We start from the raw sequence: 22,926 nt of genomic DNA on the forward strand, positions 1-22,926 counted from the left end.
TGTCAGTTTCATCTCTTCCAGACAATTTAAAACTCACCAAAATGTGTTCGAGATTGATATGATTTGCTGAATAATCACCAAAAACTTCCATATCAGGAATAGTCTATCCCTGTGATGGCGAACCTATGGCACACATGCCAGATGTGGCACGCAGATCTCTGTGGGCACCCGTGAAGTCGCCCCAGCCCAGCTTCAATTGCGTTTCTCCATCACATTTCATTCAATCAATTCCTACTTCTCGCGAAAGAAAAAGATCTCACGAACTTGGAATTGATTGAGTTAACTTTTTCACTTGTGCGCTTCACAATGGGGGAGATGGGGTTCCATCCTCCTCCTGAAAACAGTTATGATGCAGAACCACAATGCGACCCAGCAAAAAAAAAGCAGTTTCTTTTCCTACAGAGCTGCCTGCGTTGGGATGCCCCGCCTCCCTGCCAGCCAGCTGAGCGTGGGCATGCTGCTCCTGGGCTCGTCGACCTTTGGATGTCATTCCCACCACCCAGTACCAATTCAGGGGTTCCTCCCCCCCCCCCCCGGGAAACAGAGGGAGGCAGAGAGAGAGAGAGAGACAGAGAGGGAGGGAAAGAGAGAGAAATAAAGAGTGGGGAGGAAAGTGAGAGAGGAAGGGAGGGAAAGAGAAATGATACTACAAAACTTTTTCTTTCTTATTGTTGCTAAATGTAATGTTTCAAAAGCAGAAAAAGTCACCCCAAAGGAGTCTGTGAGGGCTGAATGCCTAGAGGCCCGAACTTCCTCTACCTTCTGCATTCCCACCCTCCCCCCACGCTGAAGCAAACCAAACGGGCCCGGGGCCTCCCCGCTAAGCAGTCCTGCCGAGCCCGCTTGCAAACTCTGCCGAGCGTGGCTCCAAACATTCAGCTCACGCTTCCCTCCTAGCCAGCGCCACAGCAGCGGCAGGGAAGGTGTGCACCCTGCCTGCTCCACTCTCGCTGGCCAGAGGTGGGGCTCCACACTCTCCTCCCAGCCAGAGCATCACGTTTGTTTGCTTGCTGGTCACCTCCGAGGAGGAAGCTGCGCTCAGGCTGCCCTGACAGGATCCAGGTTGGAATTGCCAAAAAGAAAAAGAGAGAGGGAAAGAGAAACAGATGGAGAGAGGGAGGAAAAGAGAGAGGGACGGAAAGAGAGAAATAATATTACAAAAGTTTTTCTTTTTTTTGTTGCTAAACAACAAAAAAAAATTGAAGGAGCATAAAAGTGCATTTATCATGTTTTTCTTAGAACAATTAGCTGAACTGTGCATTGCTTATCATTATTTTAGATAGTAAAACCTCATTATTCAGGTTAAATTGCCGTGTTGGTATTTTAAGATAAATAACTGGGTTTTGGGTTGCAGTTTGGGCACTCAGTCTCTAAAAGGTTCACCATCACTGGTCTATCCTAGACTAGTCTATTATCCTGTATTTTGAAGGATAATAAAAGAGAAGAAAAGACAGAGGAATTTACTATTTTATCTTATGTAATCTTATCTCTTATGTATCTTATCTCCTCAGGGTGCCGTCAACCAGGCAATGTCGGCTGGCGACCCCCAGGGGGAGGGCCTTCTCTGTGGCAGCTCCTACCCTCTGGAACGATTTGCCCCCAGAGATATGAAGGATATCGAGTTTTTCGGCGTGCCCTAAAAATTTTTCTTTTCCATCAAGCAGGGCTGGCGTGAACCCCCCCCCCTTTTTTTTTTTTTAGTCTTTTTAGCTTTTTAAATTGTCAAATGGGTTTTAGTTTTCAATGTTTTAAATTTTTGGGCCACAGTTATTTAATTCTTTTAATAATTTTAAATTTTGTATTGATATGTGTTTTAGTTCTGGCTGTGCACCACCCTGAGTCCACTTGGAGAAGGGCGGGTTATAAATTGAATAAATTGAATTGAATTGAAATTGAATTATGTAGAGCAATAAATTGCCCATGCAAACATTAAAGTGGAAAAAACATACATCATCAAAATCTAGACATTCTCCTCTTTCTTAAAAAATTGAGTCACAGCCAATTTGCTAATTTAGCATCAGCCTTTATCTAGTTAATAAGAATTTCCTATCTTCCTACTTTTTAACATTATTCATTGATATATTAGAAGTTTGAGAGCACACAGAATTCTTTTCACTTACATAAAGGAAAATTAAAGCAGGAATGAACTTTTGTTGTCTAAAGCCCTACAAACCGAAAAAAAATATGCTCTTAGAATTATTTTCTGTAGTTTGGGTCTTTTGACTTGGCACTAAAACTATTTATTTAAAACATTTGTATAGCCATCTATCTTAAAAACCAAACTGTAAAACAGCATAATGCTAAAACCAGAACAATACAAAACTAGGAAAAACAGAAAAACCTGGCACTGCACCACTTTCTCCTCCCATTATGACCTCACCCAATCTCAATGCCTGGGGGAAGAGCCAGGTCTTGAGTGCTCTCTGGAAGATTAAAAGAGTTAGATCTCCAGGGGGAGGTCTTCTGGGGACTGCAAAGAAGAAGGCAGCTTCCAGGACCCACAAGGGACAATGTTTAAGAAAAGGAACCTGGAGCATGCCTACCTACCTGTTCTGTTGAGACAGGCAGATACCTTTAGGGAGAGGAGGTCTAATAGATACAGGTAGTCCTCAACTTATGACTACAATTGAGCCCAAAATTTCTGTTGCTAAGTGACACATTTGTTAAACGAATTTTGCCCCAATTTACAACCTTCCTTGCCATAGTTGTTAAGTGAATTGCTGTAGTTGTTAAGTTAATAACAGCTGTTAAATGAATCTGTTTTTCCCCATTGACTTTGCTTGTCAGACAGTCACAAAAGGTATTCACATGACTACAGGACACGGCAACATAAATATGAGTCAGTTGCCAAGTGTCTGAATTTTGATGATGTGATGATGGGGATACTGCAATGGTCATAAGTGTGAAAAGTGGTAATAAATCACTTCTTTCAGTGCCATTGTAACTTTGAACAGTCAGTAAGTGAACGGTTGTAAGTTGAGGACTACCTTACTTTGGTCTCATACAATGTAGCATATTAAAGATGATAACCAATATCTCGAAGGAAACTGAGTGCCAGTGCAATTTGGACAGGAGAGGTATATAAAGTCCAAACATAGGATTGCCCAACGGTGCACGTACTGCTTCATTAAACTTTTTAAATTGCATTTGGTTGCAGATTTATTTATACCATTGTTCCCATCTCATAAACATGAAGATTAATTCAATTACAAATTTTATTGTCAGTGCACAACATATGTACAATGAGATTGGTTGAGCTCCCTCAGTGCACCCCCCCAACACAATGCAACTCAACAGTAAATACAGCAAATCCCTAACCCAAATCATATTAACAAAACACCCAATCCGATTGCACCAGTGTGAACATGTTACACATTGCACTGACCCTGCAGTCCATCATACTTCATACTGTAGTTATGATGTTATTTCTCATTCAGGAGTTCTGACAGCCCAAGGATAAAAACTGTTCTTTAGCCTGTTTGTGCGGCTGTCTATACTTCTATATCCTTTCCAATGGTAGGAGGGTAAAGAAGTGATGACCAGGGTGAGAGTCATCCCTGAGAATTTTCTTCACTCTTCCAATGCAGTGAGCCATAGCGATCTCATCTAGTGGTATTAGGGGACAGCCCACAATGTTTTGTGCTGTGCTCACCACCCTCTGTAGTGTTTTTCTATCTGCGGCTGTCAGACCAGCATGCCATACCGTGATGCAATAAGTGAGGACACTTTCTATTGTGGACTGGTAAAAGGAGGTCATCTCGAATCTCTATCTTAATTCCCATATTTCTCTGCAGTTAGAAATTTTGTAATATGACAATTTTCTTTCAGTTTCTTATACTTTATTGGAATATTAGTATTTTATTTTATTGAGCTACTTCAGGTCAATCATGGAGAATCTAAAATTCATTTTGGTGGATGTTTCAAATGTTGGACCTTCTGAAATCTGAAAACATTTATTTGTAACATGTACCTATCTAATCTGTGCTTCAAATACTAGTTAGATAGCAGAGAGAGAGAGGGAGAGAGAGTAGTTTATTGTTTTTTATTTTTATTGGTTTTTTATTTTCTTTTTCTATACTGTGTTTTTGTTATTTGTCAGCTGCCTAGAGTTGCTGTAGGTCTAGAGTAGGTGACTATATTTTCTAAATATAAATAAATTATACATACATATTATTGTTAGAGAAAGGTAGAGAATAAACAGGGTATTATATATGTATACTATTGTCAGAATAAGATAGAGAAGGAAAAGGGGAAGTAAAGAGACAGTTTTACCTTCAATAATGGCCTGAACAAGAGGTAGGCATAATAGACACTCTTGTGTTTTTATAATCCAGTGGGATTATGCAGATAATCCTTATTTAGCAACTGTCTTGTTTAGTGACCAGTCACAATTACGATTATGAAAAATTAAGTTTGCAATATTTGCATTTATGAACTTTGCAGGCCTGTAAAACAAAGCAAAGCTGAAAAAAGATCATAAGCATAGATGCAATTTCACTTAGTGACCACTTAACAACTGAGTTGCCAGTCCCATTTGTGGTAGCTAAACGAAAAGGGACGTTGGTCTTACCGTGATATGTTCCTTCTCGTAGTGTGAAATGGGAGGTGCCAGGCTGGGATTTAGTATGCTCTAGCTCTATGTCCTGAGTTGAAACTTCTGAAGATCCGCCTCCCTGGTGATGTCTCTTCAGTTTGTGCCAACGAAGCCAAGATGAATGGTACGCAGTCAAGGTGAATGGAACGCAGTCTGAAAAATAGAAACAACATGCTCCACCAGGGGAGCCAGACCAGGCAGCCACAGACAGGGCGGGGCTGGCACCTCCCATTTCACACTACGAGAAGGAACGTATCACAGTAAGACCAACGTCCCTTTTCCATAGTGTAGAAATGGGAGGTGCCAGGCTGGGATATGCCAAAGACTGGCCAGCCCTAAGGGTGGGAGCTGTCCTGGACCGACGACCCCGAATCTTCATGAACCCGCTGCAGTACTCTTCTCCCAAATGCTGCCTCTGCTGAAGCGAAGGAATCAAGTCTATAATGATGGATAAAGGGAGTGGGAGTAGTCCACGTGGCCGCTCTACAGATGTCTTCTACTGACGCCTGAGTAGACCAGGCCGCAGTTGTGGCAGCACTGCTGGTGGAGTGAGCCGTTATCCCTTGAGGCACCGGGAGAGCCTGAAGCTCATATGCAGATGAGATGCACGTCTGAAGCCAGCGCCCCACCGTGGAAGAGGTCACCCTGTGGCCAAGAGTCGACGTCTGAAAGGAGACAAAGAGTGCCTCCGTCTTTCGGAAAGAAGAGGTCCTAAAAATGTAAATACGGAGGGCCCGCCTCATATCCAAAGTGTGTCAGGTCTGCTCCAAGGCGTGCCGAGGCCGAGGGCAGAAGTCTGGCAGGACCAACTCCTGTGCTCGGTGGAACAAGGAGTTGACCTTAGGAAGAAAGGCAGGGTCCAGCCACAGGGCCACCCTGTTGGGTGAAAAATACACAGGTCTTTCTGCACCGATAAAGTCGCCAACTCTGAGATCCGTCGGGCAGACGTGACGGCCACAAGGAAAGCTACTTTACACGAGAGGAGACGGAGACTAGCCTCCCTCAATGGTTCGAAAATTGCCTTTGTTAATGCCTGAAGAACCTTAGAAAGGTCCCAAGTGGGATATCGGTGAAGAGGCGGTGGGTTTAAATTAGCCGCTCCATGCAGAAAGATCTTTACTCTCTGATGATTAGCGAGGGAACCCCACTTCCCAAATGTCAAGACAGTGCCCAGAGCAGCCACCTGTCGCCGTAGAGTGTTAGTGGAAAGCCCCATGTCCAACCCGTCCTGTAGGAACTCAAGCACCTCCACCACTGATGCTGAACTTGGACTAAACTGTCTGGAGGCACACCATCCTGCAAACCTGTTCCACGTTGCCTCATAAATACGCGTGGTGAAAGGCCGCCTGGCCGCCTGCATAGTCCTGATGACCCTGGTCGGAAAGTTCTCCCTCCTCAAGAGGCCCCGCTCAACCTCCAAGCGGCTAACTGCAGCCTCTGCAGGTCCAGGTGCTGCACTGGACCCTGGCTGAGGGTGACTCTGTCCGGGGGAATCTGCCAGGGCCTGGCGACCGACAGGTCGACCAGGTCGGCGAACCAAGGCTGCCTGGGCCAGTGAGGGGCCACTAACACCATCTCCGCCCCCTCCAACAACAACTTCCGAATGACGGCTGGGATCGGGGTAGGGGAGGGAAGGCGTATAGGAGGCCCTTGGGCCAGGGGGTCCTCAGAGCATCCACCCCCGCTGCTCCCGGGGCAGGGAACCGGGAGAAGAAAAGGGGGAGTTGTGTGTTCGCTGGAGAGGCGAAGAGGTCCACTACCGGTCGGCTGAACTAGTCAACTAACTCCACAAACAAGCTGGGATGGAGTCTCCACTTGGATGGATCCACAGTGGCTCGGCTCAGCCAGTCGGCCTTTACGTTGTCCGTCCCTGCGATGTGGTCCGCTGTCAGGGACAATAGGTGAGTCTCTGCCCAGAGACAAAGGGTCTCGGCCTCTCGCATCAGAGGCCGGGAACAAGTCCCCCCCTTGCCTGTTGATATGGGCTTTTGTCGTTGTATTGTCTGTGAGAAGGAGCACAAGCTGCCCCCTCACCTGTGGAAGAAAGGTCTGAAGAGACAGACAGGCAGCTCTGAGCTCCAACCAATTGATCTGATGGGATAGTTCCAGGTGGGACCAGCAGCCCTGGGCCACCTGAGATCCGCAATGGCCTCCCCAGCCCATCAGACTGGCATCCGATGTTACTACCACCCGGTGGGGTTCCCTGAAGTAACACCCCTTCTGGATGGCCTCTGAAGTCCACCAGGTCAGAGAACGAAGAACCCGTGGCGGAACCTGAACCCTGATCTTGGAGGAGCTTGTCCCCGCCTTTTGAAAGGGGAGTAAGAACCACTGTAGTGGTCTTGCATGGTACCTGGCCCAGGGAACTATGTTCAGACAAGATATCATTTTTCCCAACAGTTGGGATAGTTGGGCCACCTGAACCGTCTGGGACCTCTGAAGCGACTGAATCAGCGCCCTTATACTGTCCTGTCTGTCCTGGGACAGGAAGACCTGCCCCGCTTGCATGTCTATCAGGGCCCCTAGGTGAACCAACCTTGTGGAAGGTACCAGGTGACACTTTGCCAAATTCACCGAGAACTCATGGTCCCTCAGTACCTGAATTGTCGTGGCCAAGTCCTGTTTCGCTCGCTGCTGGGAAGACGCTTGTAGGAGCAGATCGTCGAGGTAGCATTGAATTCTGATGGGAAGAGACCTGAGATACGCTGCCAAGACAGAGAGAATCTTGGTAAACGTCCGGGGGGCAGAGGCCAGCCCGAATGGCAGAGCAAGATATTGGTAGTGACGGCCTGAATAGCAAAACCTCAGGTATTGACGATGCTCCGGCCGGATTGGGACGTGGAGGTAGGCTTCGGTCAAATCTATGGAGGCTAGGAAGTCTCCCTCCCTGATTCCCGCTAAGATGGAATGCAGGGAGTGCATTTTGAACCTCCGGTAAACGATATACTCGTTGAGACCCTTCAAATTTAGAATTGCCCTCCCCCCCCGAGGCCTTTGGGATAACAAATAGGATGGAATAGAACCCGCGCCCCCTCTGTCCCAGTGGGACCGGCTGAATGGCCTGAATATCCAGCAAATGCTGGATAGCCGATTCCATGAGTCCCCGCCTGGACGGGTCTCCAGAAACGGGGCAAGGGAGGAAACGCCTCAGAGGAGGTGAAAGGAATTCGAGGGAGAGCCCTGCTCTTACAATCTCCCTCACCCAATTGTCTGTAGTTAGGTCGTCCCAGCGGTCCACAAACAGGGTGAGCCTGCCCCCAATAGGTTCCAGAGATGGACAGTCACTTAGATCTCCTGGCTCCTCTGCCACCAGAACCTCTGAAGGGCTTGTCGGACAGCTGTTGGCGACCATGGGGGAAGGCTGATCTATCTGCCTGGTAATTAGGTCTAGAGAAGTGAAAGGGCCGTTGCTGACGGGGAAAGCTTGGCCCAGCTCCCCCCTGGCGGAAGGAGGGCCGCCTATAGTAAGGAGATGAATGGAAATCCGCTTGCCTGCCCTGGGACGGGAGAACCTTTCTCTTAACCCTCGTCTCTATGAGCAGAGGATCTAAGGCTCAGCCAAAAAGAAACCCCCCTCAAAGGGAGCTGAAGCCAACTTCCACTTGTTCTTCCCATCCGTTCGCCAATGACGCAGCTAAAGCATACCTCTAGCGGTGACTGACGAAGCCATGGCCCTGGCGGAGAACCTGGCAGCGGCCAAGGTAGCATCCGCCGTATATTCCGCTGCTGCTAAAACCTTAGAAAGGTCTTGATGGACCCGAACATCATCCGGTGCCAGATGGCCCTGTAACTGGCGAAGCCACCTGACCGACGCTCTGGTGAGAAAGGATGCTGCAGAAGAAGCTCTCACAGCCCAGGCATCTGCCTGGTGCGCGCGACGAAGTGCCGTCTCCTCTCGCCTATCTTCTGCCTTTAAGGCGTCCTCTGCATCAGGTGCTAAAACAGAAGAAGAGGTGAGAGCCGCCACCGGAGTGTCCACCTTGGGGACCTCCAACAAGTTAAGCATGTCCGCATCAACTGTAAACAACTGATTGTCCAGACCTGAAGCCCTGGAAGGTAGAGCTGGGGCCGCCCACTGTCTACGGATCATGTCCAGAAACATTCCTGGGATAGGAATAGTGTCTGCCTCTACGGCCTGCTCTGTGAAAAGCTAGTCATCCTGCTCTCCAGTACCCAAGGCACCAGAGAGTGCTGGATCAGGACCCAATCGAGCTGTGGCTCTGGCCTTTGTCAGAAGGGGTTTCAAAAGGGCTGGATTAAATAACCCTTTGAATGCAGGCCTAGGTGGATGGTCCTGATTCCCATCAGATATCTCTCCTTCCTCCAGGTAGTCTTCCGCATAGTCAGCCAACTCAGAAGGGGAAGGGGAATCTGCTCTTGGTAATCCTCAGGAGGGGCAATATAGCCGTGAGACTCCACCTCTGGCCTAAAGGCGTACATTTGGGCAAAAACTTGCGATTGGAGGTGCATACCCTCTGCAATGCCCCATCTAATTGCCTGCTCTACCCAGGACTTCATGGAATCAGAAACTGCCTGCTCTCCCCCTTCACCCTAGCGAAGGCCAGCCACTGTGTGGGTATAGGTGGCTTCAGGTTGTCTACTGGACACAGAAGGCCCTGGCATAGGCTGAGGCTCGTCTGAATCTCTGGAGACCACTGCCTAGATGGTCCTGCCACTACAGGAGAAATCACAGTCTGAGGAGCAGCAGCCTCCACACCTTGGCTAGATAGGAGATGCGTAGAAACAGAAGCTGGAGGGAGCTCAGAAGACGAATGAATGGCAGCGGCCTTAGCGAATTCTCTGTCCAAGGCCCATTGTCTAACTTGGGCAGTCTTTTTCTCGGCCTTGGAACGTCCTGAGCGAGCCCTAGCCTTGGCCTTGATTTTATTAGCTGCAGCAATGCTGGCAGTTCATGGCCTAGAAGCAGCTCTGCCTCTGATAAGAGGGGGGGGGGGACCAAGAGCCTTCAGCTGAAAAAGATGCTTGCCTGTCAGCATCCCCCATTATTGTCAAGTCAAATATTAACAGGGTAGCCTAAAGTCTGTTCAAATAGAGAACAAAGGAAATATATTGGCCTGAAGTGCTGACAAAATGGCTGCCGGAGATCCCAAAATGGCCGCTTCCAACTGTCACAGTTCAAATAAAAGTTTTATTGAGAAGGCACAACAGCAGCAGGTCAGGCCGCAAAGCAAGCCTGCAGACAGAAAAAAGGGCGCTGTGCAGAAGTCCAGGCTCCCATCCGACAAGCGGAGAGCCACCAGCGCTGTGCCCAGAAATAGCCAGGGGATCAAGGCCGCCCGGGCAAAACGTCGCCAGAAATGCGCGGGAACGAAGGCCGCCGCGACTTAGAGGCAAACACAATGAATAGCCCTGGTGACAGGCACTGAGCTCCCTCAGCTCCTCGCAATGCTTTTCAGGCAGAAATCAACAAAGGCCAGCGTCCAGGCTGAATTAGGCTGGCGCAGCAACAAACGGCTTCAAAACGGCGAAAAAACAAGCGAAAAGCAGTTCAGTTGATCAGCGGCGATGAAAGGGACCGTGCGGCAAGCTGAACTGGTGCACGCGTCCCAACCGGCTCCAAACGCAGCTGCCTGCAGTAAAAATGAGCTTGTTTAGGGACCGGGGCGAAAGCCAGCCGGCTAGCCCCCTCAGAGCATTTAAAATCAGGGGAGGTTGGGGGGAGATCGTCAGCTACCCCCCCACACACACACTCAATCCAGAAACCGGAGAGCTCCCCTTTGGCCGGTACCTGGTAATCCAGTCAAACAGAAGCACTTCAAATATAGAGAAAATAAAAAAGGTAAAAGAAGAAAGAAGAAATTCCAGGGAATTAATTATTAATATCCAGCTCAAAGCTCAGGAGCTTAAGGTTGCAATCATGAGCTAGGCTGAGTTGAAACAAACTGAAGAGACGTCATCAGGGAGGCGGATCTTCAGAAGTTTCAACTCAGGACATAGAGCTAGAGCATACTAAATCCCAGCCTGGCACCTCCCATTTCTACACTATGGAGAACTATCTGTAAAGGTAAAATACAGGGATATAGATTCCATCCTAAGCTCCTTAGAGTGGACTAAAATATAATACTTAATAAAGGGTTCAAGACAGTGGTGGGTTCCGCCCGATTCTGCTGAGCCGGTAGTCACTCAGCAGAACTGAGTGACTATATGACATCATATAGCAGTGACTATATGACATCACCGAACCGGTTCTGCCCCTCCCACCCCACCCCCACATTATTCTTACCTTTTATTTGGCCCCATCCCCCAATCTATTGCTGCCTCCTGAGTCCCAGCTGATCGTCTAGAACAGCGGTTCTCAACCTGGGGGTCGCGACCCCTTTGGGGGTCGAACGGCCATTTCACAGGGGTCGCCAAAGCCTTCTCTCGCCCCCCCCCACGCCTTCACTCACCCTCACCTTCTGCCTCTGTTGGATCGCCGTTCACGTTCGCTTAACCCGCCCACTCCCAAACTATTGCTGCCTCCGGAGTCCCAGCTGATGGTTAGAGGGAAAAAAACTTTAAATTCTTGCCGCGGGGCTTCAAAGAGCTGCCCTACAGCTGATCAGTGTTAAAAGAAAACAAATGAATAGACCCGTGCCTGCAAAAATAGAAAAAACAGCCCCTTTCAGCTTCAGCATAGGTTAATTACCATAAGTTGATTTGATCGGCCTCCGGACTCTCAACTGATTTGCTCTCAGCTGTTTTGCGGAGGGCTCAGTTGCTAGCTAGCTGCAAAGAGGTAAATTCCTGGAGCAGATTTTTTTTCCCCTAGCTATGCTGAAAAAGGGAAATTGAAAGTAAAGCAGGGTCTTTGCTGCAACATGACAAAATGAGGCAGAGAGATTTCTTTTTCTTTTTCCTCACCAAAAAAGGTAGGTGCAAAACTGCAAACAATGGGAAATTTAGGGCAAAAGAGGAGGTTCAAGATTTTAAAACACAAAAGAAAAAACGCTCTATTTAACTAGGGAATTGTAATAATTGAGATACTATTAATTGTATATTGTGTTGAAAGCAGAAATGGTTAAGTTGTGGTTTGGAGGAATATATGGGGGAAATTATTTGGTTTATTATTGGTAAATATAATTAATTGATTTGTAAGAAATTGGATTGCATGGAAATAATTGGAATATTCATGTTCATATTGATTAATATACAAAAAAGATAGTTATATAACTAATTGATTTATATTAAAATGTTGAATTTGTATTAAACAACTGTATTACATAATTACATAATTAACCAATGTGAGGATGGATATAAAAATAGATGACAATGGGAAGGGGTATAATATAGAATAGAAGGGAAAAATTGAATTTGATTAAGATTAGAGATGAGGATGAAGGGTAATATTGGTTTTTTTAAAAAATAGATGAGGAATAAATATGGTAAAAAGGAAATATAGAAATTGTAAATTTAATTGAAATGACTAAACACTGTGTTGGAAGAAATATCCCTCTGGGTTCTGCTCCAAGTGGGGAAAAAGACACTGGAAATATGGAGACTGCTTGGAAAGATGGTTTAATAGTGGACAGGATCACATGGCTTGAGTTCCTGAACAGAAAAGGGGCAGATACAGTAAATCCTCGGGTTTTTATGATCTCTCTGGCTTTGCATTTCTTGGGGCCCCGAAAGAGTATCCTGATTGGTTGTCAGACTCCCAGGGGGTGGGGGTCTTAGCTAGCCTTGCTGGCTGATGGTCACATGGGCTTCCCAGGTCACATGCTTCCCAGGTCACGTGTGGTGAGTTTCGGTTGCTAGATGGGGCCCATTGTGTTAGTTTCTGTTGCTATTGTATTGCAAATGTCCTTTGACAAAGGATTGACTTTCTGCCTCTGGCCCATTAACAAAGGGTGGGGGGCAGGAAGGTGGGAGCTGCTTTGTCTGTAAAATATGCTTCTCCATTTCTCATCCAGGGAAATATAATATTCTGCCTTTTTAATATTTCTCAAAATATTTCATTCTTCTAGGAAAGGGGTGGGTGCTAACCTCCTACAACTGTTTAAATTTGTGAACCGGCCAAATACTCTGTTCAAAGAAAATACGTTGTATGTTTGTATGTGTGTTTCTAATTATTGCTATTTATTCCTATTTGTTCTCTTTTATTCTTTAAAGTTTAACAATTCATTCTTTATCTTAATATCTTTATATTTATTTGGGGTTGGCTTTCTTCCCTTTCATCTTTTTAAATTGTACAGCAATCTTTCTCCTCAAACCTACCACCTCTGTCTTTTCTTTCTTTCCTTCTTACTTTCTTACCCCCCCTTCTTCTTCTCCCTACTTCCTCTTCCTTTCTCCTTCTCCTCCTCTCTTCCTCCCTCTCTTACCCTCACTCCTACTCTTATTTCCCTTCCCTTCCTTCACCCCGCTCTATTGCTGTATCCTTTTATGCATATGGACTACTCAGAGGGCTGAAAAAAATATTTTTGACTGGTCCTCGCACTTTTGACCAGTCCTCGAACTTACGACTGTCCTCACAATTTACATTTTTGCCCTATCTTGTCACCATGGTGAAGAGAAGCAGTTGTGAAATGAGTGACACAGTTGTTAAGAATGCTACAATGGGCATAAATGATGACCAGTCATAACTGCGAAGACCGGTCAAAAGTGTGAGGACCTGTCAGAAATCACTTTTTTCAGCCCTCTGGGTAGTCTTTTGTGCACAGGGACTACTCAGAGGGCTGAAAAAGTTATTTTTGACTGGTCCTCGCACTTTTGACCAGTCCTCGAATTTACGACTGTCCTCACATTTTATGTTTTTTGCCCTATCTTATCACCATGTTGAAGAGAAGCAGTTGTGAAATGAGTGACATGGTTGTTAAGAATGCTGCACAGGCATAAATGTGAGGATGGTCATAAGTGTGAGGACCAGTCAAAAGTCCGAGGACCTGTCAGAAATTACTTTTTTCAGCCTTCTGAGTAGTGCCTATACACATAGCCATGGCCACCCGGTCACATGACCGGCTAGCCACGCCCACCCAGTCACATGACCTCCAAGCCACGCCCACAAAATAAGCCACGCCCACAGAACCGGTAGTAAAAAAATTTAGAAGCCACCCCTGGTTGGGGGTCACCACAACATGAGGAACTGTATTAAAGGGTTGCGGCATTAGGAAGGTTGAGAACCACTGGTCTAGAAGGAGAAAAACTGTTTAAACTCTTGTCGCGGGGCTTCAAAGGACCGCCTTACAGCTGATCAGTGTGAAAAGGCAGTCTGCTGGTAGACCAGTGCCTCCAAAAACAAATGAGTAGACCGGTGCCTCCAAAAACAAATGGGTAGACCAGTGCCTCCAAAAACAAATGAGTAGACTGATGCCTCCAAAAAGAAATGAGTAGACCGGTAGAGCTCTGCAAGCAGTTAAAAGCCTAGTAGACCAGTACCTCTGCTAAATCCTAAAGAATTGTCACATGACCAAGCCACGCCCACAAAATAAGTCACACCCTCAGAACCGGTAGTAAAAAAATTTAGAACCCACCCCTGGTTCAAGAGTCTTCCCACTTTGCTGCTTTAGGTATCTCTTAGTATTTAAACTACCCTGTTTTCCCCAAAATAAGACATTCCCTGATAATAAGCCCAATCAGGCTTTTGAGCGCATGGCAATAAGGCCAAGCGCTTATTTCAGGGTTCAAAAAAAATAAGACAGAGTCTTATTTTCGGGGAAACACGGTAAATGTTGCTTGTGTTTCTGACTCATGTTCAATTTTTTTATCTTAAAATCCTCAGAATTATTGTTGTGGCAGTCCTATAGTATTAATTCAGCTTTTATCTGAAGAGTGTGCTTTATTGTAGTGTTTAGATTTCAGATTGAGAGAATATTTGTACTCATAAAATGATGTTTTACAGCCAGCATTCTCTTGTTTCTGATACAAGATTTAAGTTAAGAATTAGTCTTGGATCACAAAGCTACTCATGAAGGATCATATGCCTTTTCCACTGTGACACCAGTCATCTGGAACAGTTTCTACCAATCCCCCCAAAATACATCTGGCCCTCACCCTGTTGGTCTTCACAAAGGCTGAAATTCTTTATCTTGCTTTGAGGTGGGGATGGGGAGGGACTGTATTGTATGCCATTCAGAGGTTGCAGTGTTTGAGTTGGATAGCCATGTAAATTCTTTAAACAAGCAAATGTTAAGGAACTGCATTTAGAAAGGAAAGGCAGGTTTATATACTGTATTTGAGCAGCCCCACAGTCAAGTCAGGCTTCCAAAAATTGCAGAGCCTGCATTTCATTTGCATTAGAACTGAAGGCTGCTTTTTTAAATGGATGTGGCTATAGCTGCCTTACATCTATAATCTGCCTCCTTTTAACTGCTTGTCCAGAATAGTGATTTTCCTCCTCGATGCTCCGACACTCCACTCATTGGGATTTCCTTTCACCTTCATTAAACTGACTGGGTGCCATTCAAAATCTCCACAGCTTGGTCCCGCCCACCTCCACTGCGCATGTCCAGTCTTTTCACTCAGTCAATGGTGACCAGACTGGAGTGCTTTATTCTCTAGGCTTTATTGATTAAATTTTAGGCAAAAATTTGAAAAGTTGGAATTTGTATTGTAATTTGCAGAGAGCTACAATCTCAGTTTATTATCAGCGCGAAGTGCGGTCAGGTGTTTCCCGGCTGGGACGCCTGCCGCCGCCTTTATTTTAAACGCTATTTAGCGCTTGAGGGAAGTCTGGACTTTCCCCTCAGCTGGTTTTTGCCGTGAGCGAGGAGCCGCTTAACTGTTTTTAACGGTTAAAAACAGTATATTAAAACTGAAAAAAACTGTTTAGTTTTATTTTTATTTCATTGATTATTTTATATTTCTGTTACATTATTAGCATAGTTAAGCTGATTAATTAGCTGTTTCCTGTTCAGGATTTTCAAATCTGATTTGCTTTAATAAGTATTATTTGAACCAGTGGATTAAAAGAAAAGAAAAACACTATGAAGGAACGATTGAGCTGTTGTCCATTGCCTGAACAGGTTTTCGTTATTTTTATTTAACAGACAGTCATAAAGTGCTTGCTACATAAGGCACAGACTAACTAATTACAGGCAGTCCTAGGTTAACTATCTTTCATTCAGCAACCATTTGAGTGGTATTACCATTACAGTAGTATTGAACAAGGAGACGTAAGACAAATCATCAAAGTTGCAGTTGTTGCAGCATTCCTGAGAAATATGATTGTGATTTGAGCTATTGACAACTGGCTCACAATTATGATATTTTTAGATATTTTTAATTGTAAATTGATTTTGGTTGGGGTGTTGTAAATTTAATTGGGCCAAAATTTGTCTAATTCTTTTAAAAAAATTTAAATTTTGTATGTGATGTTTTTTATTTTTGGCTGTTCACCGCCCTGAGTCCAGTGGGAGAAGGACGGTATAAAAATTTTAAAAATTTAATTTAATAAATGATGGTTGCAGTGTCCTGCAGCCATGTGATCACAATTTGCAAGTTCGCTGTTGGCTTCCAACAAGCATAGTAATTGGGGAATCCAGCAAGAAGTTGCAAACTGCAATTACATGATGTTGTGCTTAATGCTGTATGGAATTCACTTAACAACTGCAACTGCTGGAACTGCCGTTGTAAGTTGATACAGTCATATAACATTGTGTGTTACAACCATGTCATTTAGCAACAGACAAGTATTACCAATTAACATCGTTAGCTGAGGACAACCTATATAGAATATTATCCAGGGTTCAATTTTAAATAGTTTTAAGTTTCTTATTGTCCTCCAATTAAAACATAATATAAATATAAATAATATAAAGTAAGTATAATCACCAGGACTAGGATAGAGGACCTGTTCTTTCTCCTGCTTACTAATGGGCTGTTTCATTACTGAGAAAGGAAGATTCTTATATGCTTGCTAAACTTCATCCGGGCTTTCTTCTTGCATGGTATCTGTGAGTGTTCTGTGCATCTGTGTGTTTCTATGCACAGATGCCTGTGTACAGCTATCTATGTGTCAGCACTATTGGAAACAAGCCAAGATTGTGTCAGAATAAGAATACCCACAATGACATCATGATGCAAACTCCATCAAAAATCTGACACAAGTACATAAATTGTGACTTTTACACCAACACATCATGATGCTCCCCTTTCGTGGATGTCTATGCTATGGGATAAAAATAAATCTGTAGGTGAATCTTCTAAAAATGGATGCTGCTTTGCATTTTTTACTGTTCTGGGTAGTGAGATTTACCAATATAAGCACTTAAATTCTTGAATTCCATGCATATTATCCTTAAACTGTGGGCAGTGTATAAAATACTGCATAATTCTATATCAAGTAGAAGGTTCTATAGCTGGAAGAATCAAAACTTTTATTACATGAAAAAGCTTTTTGTAAATAATGTATTATCTTTAAAAGTCCACGGTCCTGCTGGATTGGAACAGCAATATAAACAAATAAATAAATGTAACCACTAGCTAATACTTGAATACCATGGTGTTCAAATAAAAAAGGGGGAGATCAAATATCTTAGCTATTTTTAGTTTTATAATTTAACAAAAAATATGGAGTGGGATTAAGATATCAATATCATACACTGAAAATAATAAGATAAATATTAGTAACCAAATGTATGAGCTCCTATGCCTGATTTCATAAGGTTTGATAATACTTTTATATTTAAAATTTAATAATACTTTAATATTTTCTTTTACTTTTGCACAGCTTCTGGAAAAACATAAGAATACAGAAAGCATGGTGGAGTTGCTGGAATTATATCAAATGGAAGATGATGCATATGGTAGTCTTGCTGAAGCCACCACAGAACTCTATCAATATTTACTGCAGCCATTCCGAGATATGAGGGAACTTGCTATGCTCAGAAGACAGCAAATAAAGGTATAAAATCAGCAATATACACTATAAAATATTATTGGACATCATAATAAGTCCAATAATATTTCATCCCATGTGATATTTTGGACATCTTTGAATGTTTGTCACATTTTCTGAAGCTGTAAAAGTTTGTGTCTTAGGTTGGATTAAAATTAGACGTACAAGAATGACTTTTCATATTTTCTAAGCTTTATAGTCCCTTCTGATTTCTTTTCTTGGTTAAAGTATTTGTGAAGAGGGCAAATAAAGCCTTGGCTATGAGAAAAGATGTTTGATCATGGGTATTGAGCACAAATGGATCTGGCCTAACTTTCTAAAGTATTGAACTATTGTTTTTAGTAAGGAATATCTTACTCAGTCACTGAAATTTTGTGCAGATCAGATACACTCTGGTTTTTGAGCCTTTAGCAGTTAAGTACTTACAAGATGCGAAATATTTTTACAGAATCAATAAAGTAAGAAAACTGTTGTTTTTCTTTTGAACAAATTTGAAATTCTAGGCTTATGTCAGAGTTACCACTTAGATGCTCAGTTTTAAGTTGCGATAGAGCGATGGAAAAAAATGCCAAATGGCATTTGTTATGACGTACATGACTTTACAACTCATTTGTATAACTGTGCTGTCTTCTGAACCACCCAATTATTTCTATGTCCATAACTAAACATTTTTGTAACAAACCTCCATTAGACTGAATCATTTGAGGATAAGAAGAAAGATCTATTGAAATATACTTTTTATTTAAATATGAATAGCGTGTTATCTATCAGAACATTCTTTTCATATTTATATATGCATTGGTATGGTTGATTTTGTGCTGGGAACCTGTTTAAGAAAAAGATTAAGCACCTGTTCTTTATATATTTTGGTCTCTCCTTAGGGATGCCTATTGTATTCTTAGTCTTTAAAGAAAAATTGCACTGATGGCATAATGATAAATAGATAAGTAAAATTCTCTTTGCTTAACTATTTATCATTGTGCCATCATTTCCACTTTTTCTTCCAAATATATCCTTCCAATAAATTGTAACATATTACAGGAATTTTGATTGTTTAGGACCTACAAGCTTGAACATGAGTAATTCACTCTTCTAAACTTTAATTTGAAGTGCAGCTATTGGCTGTCTTATTCTATTAACATGTTATTAGATCTCTTCCAATGATAGAAAAGAGATACTAAGGAAAAAAATGAATGACCATGAGATGAAATATAAATCCCATGCCCCAATGCTTAGCTATGGGTGGATAATCTGCAAACTACTTGCCAAAAGGTAAGGGACAGGAACTGTTTATTCTTGTCAAGTAAAAGTACTCAGACAACATTAGCTGCCTGGAAAACTTGAAGTAGATAATTGGACAGAGACGAATTTATAATTTAATGTCATCTGTAAAGTTTTCTTCAATTTCCTTTCCAGTGTAGATTAGGACTACAGGGGAGAGGAAAGGATATCACCACACCCTTTTCAGGCTTTTTAAAAATGCTGTACAATACAGTGTTTTAAATACTTTTCTACAAAGATAATTCTTTCCCCTGTTTGTTCTCTTCTTGTTTTCATACTCCAGCATTGATGTCTTGCTGGAACATAGCAATCCTTTGCCTGTCTCCTATCCAGAATGCATACTCTTTCTAAATGCCAACAAGTTCCCTGGAGCTTGCTCCATTTACAAGACTTTTAAAGAATAGGCAGATGTGCTTTTAAAATTTAGTAATTAGAGGGTCAAAGGTAGAGATTTTATTCTCTTTATGTGCTTACTTTGTTTCCTTTGCCTTTACATCTCTAGTTTTTTTTATTTCCTAAATTGTAGTGTCTTGTTTCTACCATTTTTCCCTTTTCAATAATAGGAAAAAGGACATGAAAAAATGCCCATTTAAGGTTTGATAAGCAAATGAGCAAAATTATAAAGGAGGACTAAATGATTTTTTTAAACTGAGTTTGTCCAATTTCCATTAGTTCATTTTCCCAAATATTTTTTTTACTGTTCAGGAAAGTCCATGATAATATTTTAAAGAATTATCCTTATATAATCTTTACAAGATTATATGTTTACTACTTGTCCCTTGCTGTTTATTTCATGATAGATATAATGAGTTGATTTATTTTCAGATTTCCATAGAGAATGATTACCTAGGACCTAGAAGAATTGAAAGCCTGCAAAAAGAAGATGCAGACTGGCAACGGAAGGCTCATATGGCTGTATTATCTATACAGGACCTAACAGTAAAGTACTTTGAAATAACAGCAAAAGCACAAAAAGGTAATGGACACACTATTTTACATTTGCTGCTAAAGCTATCTGTCTATCTAAAATTTATTTACATGTTCAACAATCTTGCAACCTTGCAGATTCTCAAATTATCATTATTGTTCTATGTAACTCTCTACTCAAATCACCAATTGGTGTGGTTTTCTCTGATTGAAGGTGCTTATTCAGACTGTGATATTTTGTGGGAAAAGTGTCCTATAATATGATTATTAGCACCATTCTGTTAAGGGGGGTATATTCCACTTTGAACACAAGGAATTGAAGTTTGAGAAATAACTTTATATTGAGTTTAATTTTTGAAATCAGTGTCTCACAATTTTCTTTTTCCCTTAAGATTTCTTCCTTTACAAATTCAATACCAATATAAATTAAGAAGCTATTGGTTCTTAATTAAAAACTATGGATACTTTCTTTTCTGTTTATAACTTTTTATTATACCAAAACTATAATTAAAAAAAACAATTATTTTCTACAGTTTCCCTTTTAATTTTCCACAAATTGATTTGGTGTGTTTTCTCCAGTTACTTTAAATAATACCAATAATTTTGCGATGAAATAACATCAATCTATAGAATACATTAAATAAGAATAAAAATACCACATTTCAAAAAGATCCCAATTTTTTTATTAAAATAACTACTGCTTTGAAGATTGTAACATTTTATTTGCATAAAGAGGAAGCTGATTTACTTAAATAGGACTTATACTGAAACTATTTCCAAGTTTGATAAGCCTGCTATTAAATTTTATTTACAGCTGTATATGATCGTATGCGAGCAGACCAGAAAAAGTTTGGTAAGGCAGCTTGGGCAGCAGCAGTGGAGCGAATGGAAAAACTTCAGTATGCAGTGTCTAAAGATACTTTGCAATTGATGAGAGCAAAAGAAATCTGTTTAGAACAGAAGAAACATGCATTAAAAGAAGAGGTAATAACTGATGAGTATTCAACCAAAAAGGAAATTTGAACATTATTTTGTAGTGCTAGATTTCAGGACAGGGACTGTCAAGGCTAGTGATTACAGTTTGCTTTGAAAAGAGACTAGAAATTAATTAAGAGCTGTTATGTAAGAGAAGGTTACTATACTGAATTTCTTATTTGATTCACAACAGTGTCATTCAGATATTTTTCACTGGCAACATTTCAATAGACCGATGTGGTTCTTTCCTTAAACAAGGTTTGCTTATTTTTTAAAGTACTTAGGCACAAATATATGAAAAGTAGGCATTTATCTGTGATATTAAAATGAAAACTTTCTGGGAGGAAGATGAGGTCCAGCTTGCAGTTCTGCTGCCAGCCATTGTCATTGTCATTGAGATAGCATCGAAACCTGACAGTCATTATGATGACAACCTGAAATCCTATATCACTGAGCATGCTTTAGACCAGTGGTCCCCAACCTTTGCAACTTCGCGGCCCAGCGGGAGGGGGGGAGAAGGAACCAAGCTGCATGAGGTTGGGGACCCCTGCTTTAGAGAATTACAAATATATCAGATATATTTGGATGTCTTCAATGTTATGCTTGGACTTAAATTTAAACCTTCAATTTAATGTTTGGACTGGGGTGTGTTCAGGGGCCTCAAAGACTTGTTTCCTAGTAGATTCTGAAAAGATGACATTTTGAAACTGGGTCACTGTTGTTTTTACTAACTGCAATGTTGGTTGAATTTACTATTATAAAAATCAGAGTTTTTGTATCATGTTTGCTGAATTTGCATCTTAACAACATATGTGAGGACAAATGTAACTACTTTGAATATATGGCAAAGAAAACTACTTTAGAAAAAAAGATTATACCAAAGTAGTACTTTATTTCAGTCTTATTAAAATTCACTCTGCTGTATTTATCCAATAATATGTATTGGGTGCATGAATATGTGTAGAAGAGTGGGCCTCTTTCTCCCCCATAAACTTTTATTGGGCCATTCAACTATTTCCAAGCACAGTAAAATATTTTATTATGTTAAATTTTTAAAATTTATGTAAAGATTTTCTTTCTACACAAATAAAATTTGACCTTTGATAATGCATATAAAATTGAGCAGTTATCATAAATAATAGGGTTATGAATAATATGGTTTTAAATAATAAAACCATGTCCTGCTCAGTGTTGGAATATTTTGCAGTTATTTTGTGGTGAGATTAAGATTTATAACCTTTATTTATTCTTTAAAAAAAATTCAGATGCAGAGCTTGCAAGGGGGCACAGAAGCTATAGCTCATTTGGATGAACTTGAAACTGATTACTATGACCTGCAACTTCAATTGTATGAAGTGCAGTTTGAAATTCTGAAGTGTGAAGAACTATTACTGACAGCACAACTTGAAAGCATTAAAAGACTTATTTCAGGTGACATATATTTGTTTTATATCTATATATTTAGCAGTACCATTGACTGGTATATAGGTAATCTTTGTTTACTGACTGCCTCATTCAGTGACTGTTTCAAGTTATGACAATGCTAAAAAAACAATTTCATGAACAATGCCAGCACTTATGATCTTCATAAAGTCTCCCAGACACATAATCACCACTACAGGTAGTCCTCGACTTACAACCATTTGTTTAGTTAAAGTTAAAACGGCACTAAAAATAAAGATTTATGAAAAAAAAATTACACTTAAAATTGTTGCAGCATCCCCATCAAAATCCAGATGTTTGGTAACTGACATGTATTTATGACAGTTGCAGTGGCCCAGTTCATGTGATCACTTTTTGTAACTTTATGACAAGCAAAATGGGGAAGCCAGGTATCTGGCTTCCCCTGTGTTACCAATTTACCAACTGCAGTGATTCACATAACTGTGGCAAGCAAGAACATAAAATGGGGCAATACTCACGCACAAACTGCCTTGCTTAGCAATGGAAATTTTGCGTTCAATTGTAGTCATAAATCAAGGATTACCTGTAGGCATTGTCCTGTGCCTGACTTGTATTACTTTTATTTCCTTTTCAAATTAAAGATTGGAGAGGAGGAAATTACAAGAGTGTCTGCAGGCATATAATAGGGAATACACATAGAAAAGATTGTGATGGAGCTGGTAACCTTGAGTACATTAGGCAAATAGCTGGTGTATTTCCCATTGTGTGTCTCCTTACTCTCTTGTAATCCCTTTCTCTGAAATCTCTCCACTCTGAGGCATGGAGGAGGGGGTAAAAAATGTTCAGGCACAATAGAGATTGCCTACAAAAATTGTTTGGGTTTTTTTCTCCTCCACCCCCGCCCTGT

At 41.8% G+C, this 22,926-nt stretch overlaps 1 protein-coding gene across 1 annotated transcript in view; it reads left to right on the top strand.

Moving 5' to 3' along the window:
* Positions 1–22,926, top strand: part of JMY (junction mediating and regulatory protein, p53 cofactor) — a 49,342-nt gene that overhangs the window by 9,093 nt on the left and 17,323 nt on the right. Inside the window, exons 2-5 of the mRNA XM_070935841.1 lie at positions 17,265–17,438; positions 19,539–19,689; positions 20,455–20,624; positions 21,881–22,046. Of these exons, the coding sequence (XP_070791942.1) occupies positions 17,265–17,438; positions 19,539–19,689; positions 20,455–20,624; positions 21,881–22,046 (661 nt within the window). The remainder of the gene's footprint in view (positions 1–17,264; positions 17,439–19,538; positions 19,690–20,454; positions 20,625–21,880; positions 22,047–22,926) is intronic.

Source organism: Pituophis catenifer, unplaced genomic scaffold (assembly GCF_029215685.1).
Source record: "Pituophis catenifer annectens isolate HBS135680 unplaced genomic scaffold, rPitCat1.0.hap2 SCAF_2, whole genome shotgun sequence".
In the NCBI taxonomy this organism is placed as follows: Eukaryota; Metazoa; Chordata; class Lepidosauria; order Squamata; family Colubridae; genus Pituophis; species Pituophis catenifer.